Source organism: Rhodamnia argentea, chromosome 7 (genome assembly GCF_020921035.1).
Source record: "Rhodamnia argentea isolate NSW1041297 chromosome 7, ASM2092103v1, whole genome shotgun sequence".
Classification (NCBI taxonomy): domain Eukaryota; kingdom Viridiplantae; phylum Streptophyta; class Magnoliopsida; order Myrtales; family Myrtaceae; genus Rhodamnia; species Rhodamnia argentea.
In genome coordinates this window covers 7,421,285-7,430,363 of record NC_063156.1, presented here as the reverse complement: position 1 = coordinate 7,430,363, position 9,079 = coordinate 7,421,285, and the positions used below count along the sequence as shown (strand labels likewise).

The 9,079-nt window shown below is 41.2% G+C and overlaps 1 protein-coding gene across 1 annotated transcript; it reads left to right on the top strand.

Annotated features, from left to right (window-relative positions):
• Positions 1-5,770: 5,770 nt before the first annotated feature.
• LOC115732715 lies at positions 5,771-6,634 on the top strand. Its single transcript, XM_030663398.2, has one exon. It carries the CDS (start codon positions 5,813-5,815, stop codon positions 6,206-6,208), a length of 396 nt encoding a protein of 131 aa, XP_030519258.2. The 5' UTR covers positions 5,771-5,812; the 3' UTR covers positions 6,209-6,634.
• The last annotated feature ends 2,445 nt before the right edge of the window (positions 6,635-9,079 follow it).

The following is a 9,079-nucleotide window of genomic DNA, read 5'->3' as shown; positions in this document are numbered from 1 at the left end:
CTTCATTCATCAGAGGTTGATGGTACTTTGGAGCTCAGCAGGGCAACTTCTATGTTTCTGTTCGCGTGTTTAGCCACAGTTTCCGTTCGAAAGATTTTGTTGAATGTAGAATTTCCATCCACATTTTCCAAGAGCTCTTCAAGCTGCTGCATGTGGACAGTTCATGTATTCATGCCTAAAATATACACGTTTTCAACAGAATACATTTTGTTTGATGACCTTCTAACGAGCACTTGTTTACTTCCTTGCGCAGATTCCATCGCGGACGCGACGGATTATAAGCCGATGTACAGTGTCTGAAAATGTGATACTGTACATAAGTGAGTGCCTCACCTGTCACAGATTGATCCTTATTAGTGCAGTATGCATGCATGCTTCTAGTTTTTCCTGCTTATATCGTACATAGGCTGCTAGATGGCGAGTCAACAGCTCGGTATCCTTCTGAACCAATGAAACAACATCTGATGTTTGTTTCTGTTCTTTCCCCTCCGTTTCCTTCTGTTGGTTTTGGGATTTGCAGCGTATGTCCGAATCTCTAAGAACACTGCTTTACACAGGGGATGAGATTTCATTGGCTGTCTCTACTCTTTGGAGTCTCCAACATAAACCAAGCCACTTCCCACTAAATTTACTTAACTTCAGACTTTCTAACTTCTTCAAAAAATATCACGAACGATGATTATAATCTCCCTTAAGAAACTAATGATAATGGGTATCCGAATTGCTTATGGGGACGCTTACTACTGCAAGTGGCCTTGAAGGTGAATTAGGGTTCGTTTGTTTTGCGAGGAGATGATAGAGTTGAAAAATATTTTCCTAAAAGTTTGTTGCTTGTATTGTTTGAAATAATTAGCCAAAGGAGAATGTTTTCATTGTGGACAATAATTACTTTCTAAACATTTTCGTGGACATATTTTGTTCATTTATTTTTGTAAGCGATGCAAGTTATCGTTTTAAGGGAAGTATTCTTCAAATCATAGAATCTTATGAATTATTATCAATATGAAGCTACTGTAAGTATTGGAAATATTACCATCTTAGGTACGAATCTATCGATACGTTAACAATTTATGTTTGAAATCAATCAGTGCTAACTATGTGTTGTAACTCGATTCTGCACTTTCTTTTATGAGTAAAAGAGTGGGATGGGCTGGTCGGTTCTAACAAGTCTCTCTAAGCTTCACCATAAAAGGGCGACAGAGTCTCTAGGAAATCTTCAAATCTGAGCTATAGCTGCTCAATTCAAAGGTCCGAGGTTGGCAAGCTCGTCATCGCAGTTTCACTAAATCCTAGCAGCGTAGTGCTTAGAAGCTATGACTTTGATGGGCATTGGCCGGAAGTGATGAAGACGATGATGGAGATAGTTGGAGCGATCGTGAGAACGCCCGACTGCGAATCTGGAATTTTAATGCTGCATTCGCCCATGCAGCCCCGATTTCTTTGTACCTTCGTGCATGCAGAAGAAGAAAATGTAAAAGGCTTTCACATGCTCCTCTCCTTCGCCACACCAGAAACTGAAGAAGTAGTGATGGCCTGCGCATAGGTTCGGAAAAAATGTAAGAGTTGTATCGATACATTTTGTTTGGATCAGGCGCACAATCACAACGAAATACAAAATAAAGGCGAGAAAGAGAAATTGAGACACAAGGTTTATCCCGGTTCATTTATAAATTAAGACTACATCCATTATAGGATTCAAATATAACTATCAGCTCCCACATCTTTTTTACAACTCTCAATCATAAGAGAAATATATTATATATGAAAGTAGCTTTTTCTGGGCCCAAGCACAAATCATCAAAAAATACGAGCTCAAACTATAAAAAGCCATCTAGCGTCCCGTGGGCTCTCTGCTCCTGCAATCCTCACCGTGGCCCTTGTGGACCCTTGCCCGATCACCGGAAAGTGAGACCTCCATGCCTCCATATAGATGGGGAGTATGAACTATGAACCACAACCTAACACATTTATGTACTATGCCATAAATTTTGATACGCGATACTTTACATGCGGCATTTCGGAGTTCTATTTTGCCGAAACGATGATTCAGTTCTGTGTTCTGATATAATCGGTCCCCACCCCGCGATACCAAATAATAACGCCTCATCTCAGTTGATTAATGGAGTTCGTGGACTGAGTTAGGTTTGGAACCCTCCTCTCAAGAACTAGTGACGGATCCAGGAGAGGTTTAATGACTTAAAAGTTAATAACTTGCAATAACCTCTTTCTAATGGGGCGTCATTGTATAAGCAATTCGATCTTATCTGTTTGATTCCCTCGCTACGTGCGTCGCATTGGATGTTAATTTCGTAGTAGACTTGTATTTAACAAGACGCATGAACCCTTCTACAAGATAAGGACGACCCAGCGGCAGTAAATAAATTTGACAAAAGGAAAATGACTTTTTACCTGATCCATTTTTTGTTTTTACTTTTTTTTTTGTTGCACTGAATTTCTCGGTTATACATGATGTTTCGTGACACCACCAAAATTGTCGTGACGGAAGTAAAATGTTTTCAAGTCTTTGTTTGTATACATAAGCAACGGCACATGCTTTCAGTCTCTCGTCCGGCGGGGCGACGAACATACCTCGCCTCAAGCAAAGGTTTTTTTTTTTTTTTTTGTTGGGGGGTGGGGTTACGTGCAATGGCAAAAGTTGGCTATCCTCGTTCAGCTCGATTCGGTCTCAAGTTTTGTTTCCTACGTGCAATGGCGGCATCGACTAGCACATCATGAACGAGAAAATTACTAAAAAAGTCTTAAATCTACTGTAATTTTAATTATTGATTCAATCATAATTTTTTTTTGCCAATAGAATCTTAAACCTTTTCCAATTATGCCAATTCAGTCAAATTTGACCGATCGGCTACGAGGTGACAAATTTTAATAACATTTTACTTCTTATTGAATTTTTTTTGTCTTTTTTTATTTCCTTTTTTTTTGTCGCCTGCGTGCCCTATCCAAAAAGAAAAGAAAAGAAAAGAAGACAGAAAAAAATTACATAAAAATAAAATATTATTAAAAAATTATCACATCAGTGCCGACCTGCCAAATGGACTGAATTGACACATTTGTAATACTATGTTTAAGACTTTTTTGATAATTTTCTCTATCGGGAATGTAGTTGAGGTGTTCCCAAGTTTCAGGGCGTCGGGTACTCGGCTCAATGCGACTTTCGCTGGTTGCCTAATTTGCAAATTGGTGCAGAATAGAATTCGCGTCTTCAAAGACGACGAAGAACTCCTGGTCGGTCAAGCTTAGGGTTCAAGGCAGAGACAGATGCTGTCGAGCTTAAAACCTAATAGTTCTAGTAAAAGGACTTGTGCATATTGGTACTTCAATTGACAATGCTTTATCTTGCCCCATGTATGTAACCTCAGATACTAGGTTCACCGTTGTGTACAGCTAACGACAAAGAACAGAAAAGCGCTCAACTTCCGTGCACGCAACATTGTTTGTAGCATTGTTTTGACTCTTCATGTTCATCCTTAACCCCAAACCTTTTTTAGAGGTGAGAGAGGGGAACCTCTTACGTTTCGTTTCTCCACGGATGTCTGCATGTGTAATATTTGAGTTTTTTTGACTAGGTCAAAACAAGTGGTAGGACCCACTAGTAAAAAAATAAAAAAATAAGAGAGCAGATGGTTTCTCCAAAAAGAGGTATCGGGAGTCTTCCATCTATAAAGAGAAGAAAGAAAGAAAACAGAAAGGGGAAAAGGGAGAGAAAGAAGAGAAGAAAAAAGGAGAAATGAGGAAAGGAAAAAGAAAGAACTCATGTGCGCGCGCCACCCACCACGAACTCCTCGCCGCATTCATTTCACTACGTGTCGCAACGCTAGGTAAGGGCTCGCACCTCTCGTCCCTCCTATTTGAGTGATTTTTCGAATTTAGGACAAGATTGGGATTTTTGGGGAAACCGAGCTGTTGTGTCTGATCTCATCGATGATTGGCTGCGTTTTTGCTTGGGAATGAAACTTTAGGATGTTACGGACCCGTAGGACTCGACGGATCTTAATTTGACACTACGGTTTACCCGGAATAAGATTTTCATTTCTGGTGCGCTACAGTACAGCGCGAACAGTAGACTTCGAGGCCTGATTTCGCTAGTTTCTAGTTATCGGCTGAGGTTGGCTATGTTGAGACTTTTGTAGTACGTTGAACAAGCTTCGCGTGGACAGTAAGATGGTTTGAAACGGAGTTCGGTGGAGGAAGTTATGGCCCGAGAGATTTCGATGCGCGCAGTGAACAGTACGCGACCAGAACTGTTGCGGCCATTTTTGCTAATTTTCGAATAGATTCTAGTCAAGCCGTGTTGGGGCTTTTGTAGTACATTAAAAGACCTTTCTTTAGACTGCAAGTTTGTCTAAATCGGAGCTCGGGTGAGGGAGTTACGGTCCATTTAAGTTAGTAGCGCAAGCTGCGCATGTAGGACAACATGCATGTCCGCTATAGGAGATCGTTTTGTTGGTGCGTGGGTGTCGCTTTAGCGACAAATAAGCCTCTTTCTTTCGAGTTATGCTTTTGGGTAGCATATTACTTAGTTTTAATACCATTTTTCATATATTTGATAGGATTTCGAACGTGTCGATCCGAGTAAGCTTTATATTTTGCTCCTGGCATTGTCGGGTGAGTGATACCATTTCTTCTTTGTATTTGTACTCATATTTTAAAAATGATAATACTAAGTATGTTATGATTGGAGAAAATAGCATTATTCATTGCATAAAACAGGATCGAACATTTACTGTTGTTTTGTTCTAATTGATACGGTTTGCAAACGATTTGTGCTACTGGTTTTGAGTTGATTCTGCTATATTCCGGTGATGAGGAGGATGTTGTTGTTTGATTTTGTGGTGCTCAAGATAACCGTGGACCCGGTTGAAGGGTTTGTGGGTATGCGCATACTAGTTAGGATATCCTTGTGGGCCGAGCCACCGGCATTGTAGGTGGAGACCTTGCCAAGGGGGGAATCTTGGTCGTCTTTTGTCACGGGCGTTATACGTGACCATGGTTAGAATCTTGAGCATGAGATTGGCCAATGGATAGACCATTGGCATATGATTTAATGAGATTAGTCGATGGATAGACCATCGATATGTGTTTTGACGAGATTGATCGAGTGAAATTAGACCATTGATGTATGCTTCGATGTTATTATCTCGATACGAATACTTTTGCTATGAATATATTATGTTAAGATAATATATAACCGGTTTTCATCATAAAGGTTTGATATGTTTCGAACTTGATGTAATATCTTACATTTTGAATATTAAGTATGCATAGTGATTGTTCGATCCGCTTAGAAGAAATGTATTACTCACCGAGCCGTGTTAGCTCACTCCTTCCATTTCATTTGTTTTCGGGTTCGGCGAGTCGCCGGTAGAACGCGAAAATAACGTTAGCTCAAGGATTTTTGGGTAGGGGAATTTTTGCTACAAAGTGTACGTAGGTGTGTTGAGCTTTAGAGATAGCTCTTTTGATGAATGTATGTATAGGTCTGTTTGAAGATTTTTAGAAAGCTCACTTACTATAACCGCAAGACCTTTTTATCGTATATATGTGAATGTATATATATTGATATCGGGTTGAGCAGTGTTATTTTTGAGGCTGCATCCTTTGAGAGAAAGGATGGCCGTGTCATTGCCTTGTTCTTGTAGGATCAAGGGTGTGACATTTGTTGGTATCGGAGCATAAGTTATGATCTCAATGGGTAGATATGGGACGTTGTGAGATAGTGTAATAGCATTTAACGCAAGAGCCTAAGTGATACTAAGGCATAATTTGGTTTCCTTCTTGGATCCAGGTAACCATGAGTTCGAGATCCGAGCTTCTTGCCAACTATCGTAAGAGAGGTAGGAGCAAGAAAGCTATTACCTTCGATTCCGGGGATGTACCCCGAGGTTCTAGAGGTAGGCCTTCAAGGGGAGAAGAGGATACAAGAGCTGAATCTCGGGAATCAAGAGAGGAAAGCCAGCAACAAGGGGCCCAAGATAATGTAGCTGAAGTAGTGGAGCCTAAGGGTGATGGGGGCTACACTTTTGCCCAATTTAGAAAGGCGAAACCACCCACTTATGATGGAAAAACTGATCCTCTTGCGGCGGAACGTTGGATTAGAAAGATTGAGGGGATCTTCAGAGTTGAAGAGGTTCCCGAGGAGAAAAAGGTCGATTTTGCTACACAATATTTAGAAGGTGAAGCCGAGTAATGGTGGGAAGGAATGAGATCCGCCTTTGGAGATGAAGATATTGTTATCTCTTGGAAGGACTTCAAAGAGACTTTTAACGCTCAATTCTTCCCTCGGTCGTTTCAAGCGCAGATGAAGAATGATTTTCTACATATATCACAAGGTGACTCTACTGTTATGGAGTATGCAGGCCGTTTCAATCAGATGAGTAGATTTGCGGGGCGTTTGGTAGCAGATGAAGGTGAAAAGGCTGAACATTTTGTGAGAGGACTCGGACCTGAGATTCGTTTTACGCTCGTGTCTCTTTCATTGCCGACTTATAAAGACGTGTTGGAATGTGCAATCAAGATTGAACGTGAGATTTCTATCAGCGGCACTCGGGGTGCTCCTTCATATAAAAGGCCGAAGTTCACTCATTTTCGGGAAAGTCATATAGGTGGCGGCATCAAGCGCAGAGGAATCAACAAGCCCGGAAAGGGGAAGAGTCAAGCTATTCAAGGTCCTTGCACTACATGTGGGAAACATCATGGAGGTCTTTGTCACCGCAAGACAGGAGCATGTTTTATTTGTGGGAACACAGGACATATGGCACGTGATTGTCCCACTCGGAGGAGTACACCTATAGATAGTAGAGTATGTTTTGTATGTGGACGGCCCGGGCATGTAGCACGTACTTGCTCTATGAGGAAGACAGCCTTTTCAACCGGTAGGCCCCAAGAAAATCAAGAAAGGCGAGAGAATGACCGGGAAAGTTTTTTGCTATGACAAAAGATGATGCGGCAGCTTCTAACACCGTCGTTGCGGGTATTATCTCGCTTGCCTCACGGTGTGCTTATGCATTGTTCGACTACGGTGCTACACATTCCTTTATTTCTATGGAATTTGCAAAGAAACTTGATGTGCTGCCCGACCCTCTTGATTATGAATTATGTGTGGATACTCCTACCGGTGACTTCTTGATTGCTAATTATGTGCTCAAGAAGTGTAAGCTCCGAATTGATAATGTAGAAATGCCTGGAGATTTGATGTTGTTAGATATACGGGATTTCGATGTTATTCTTGGGATGGATTGGCTATCGACATATCATGCTACTGTTGATTGTTATTCGAAGAGAGTTGTCTTTCGACTTCCGAATCAACCCAAATTTTCTTTTTCGGGAAGTTGTAAAGACACTTTTCCAAGACTAATTTCAGCCATGCAAGCAAAGAAGTTTCTAAGAAAGGGTTGCTATGGTTATCCGGCCTACATAAAAGACACCCGAAAAGAAGTTGTGAAGCTAGAAAATGTTCCAGGTTGTCGAGAATTCCCGGATGTGTTTCCTAATGACTTAACTAGTTTACCTCCCGATAGAGAGATTGAATTTTCCATTGAACTGTTGCCCGGAACATCGCCTATCTCTAAAGCACCTTATCGGATGGCACCCGCCGAATTAAAAGAGTTGAAGACACAACTACAGGAACTTTTAGATAAGGGTTTCATTAGACCCAATGTCTCACCTTGGGGAGCTCCCGTTCTTTTTGTGAAGAAGAAAGATGGTAGCATGCGGCTTTGCATAGACTATAGAGAACTTAACAAGGTGACGATCAAGAACAAATATCCTTTGCCTCGGATCGATGACTTATTTGATCAACTCCAAGGTGCTCAAGTATTTTCAAAGATTGACCTCCGCTCCGGTTATCATCGATTGAAGATAAAAGCAGATGATGTGCCAAAGACCGCTTTTAGAACAAGGTATGGGCATTATGAATTTCTTGTCATGCCTTTTGGACTAACGAATGCACCCGCTGCTTTTATGGACTTGATGAACCGGGTATTCAGGCAGTATCTTGATAGATTTATTGTGGTGTTTATTGATGATATTCTGGTGTATTCGAGGAGTTTGGAAGAACACGAACAACATCTAAGGCTTATTTTGCAAACTTTGCGTGAGAAAAAGTTATATGCTAAGTTTAGTAAGTGTGACTTTTGGCTTGATCATATTGAGTTCTTGGGCCATGTCATCTCAAAGGATGGTATTTCTGTTGATCCAAAGAAAGTTGAAGCAGTTGTTCGGTGGAATCGTCCTACAAATGTTACGGAAGTAAGAAGTTTTCTTGGGTTAGCAGGTTATTATAGGCGATTTGTGGAGGGATTCTCCAAACTTGCTAGTCCACTTACTCGCCTAACTCGGAAGGGTGTCAAGTTCATGTGGTCAGATCGGTGTGAGCACGCTTTTAAAGAATTGAAAAGGCTATTAGTATCAGCACCTATTTTGACCTTGCCTTCAGGGATTGGTGGCTTCACAATCTATTGCGATGCATCTAAGGAAGGTTTGGGTTGTGTTCTTATGCAAGATGGTAGAGTTGTAGCCTATGCCTCTAGACAATTGAAAACTCATGAGAAAAATTATCCTACTCATGACCTGGAGTTAGCAAAGGTTGTCTTTGCTTTGAAAATATGGCGACACTACTTGTATGGCGAGAAATGTGAAGTTTTCACCGATCACAAAAGTTTGAAGTACATCTTTACTCAGAAAGAATTGAACATGAGACAGAGGAGATGGCTAGAACTTTTGAAAGATTATGATTTGTCTATCAATTATCATCCAGGAAAGGCAAATGTAGTGGCGGATGCCTTGAGTCGTAAATCTTCGGGGAACATGGCGGTATTGCTCACTTCTCAACAGCCTATTCTCGGGGATATGAAGAAACTAGAATTGGAGGTATTGGTGCATCGGCTTGGTGCTCGGTTAGCTAATCTTCAAGTGCAGCCGACGTTGATTGATAGGATCAAGGCTAAACAAAATGAGGATCCTCGGTTGGGAAAGATCAAAGAAGGTATAGAAGCTGGGGGGCAACCAGATTTTAGTATCCATGTAGATGGATCACCGAGGTTCCGTGGTCGGCTATGTG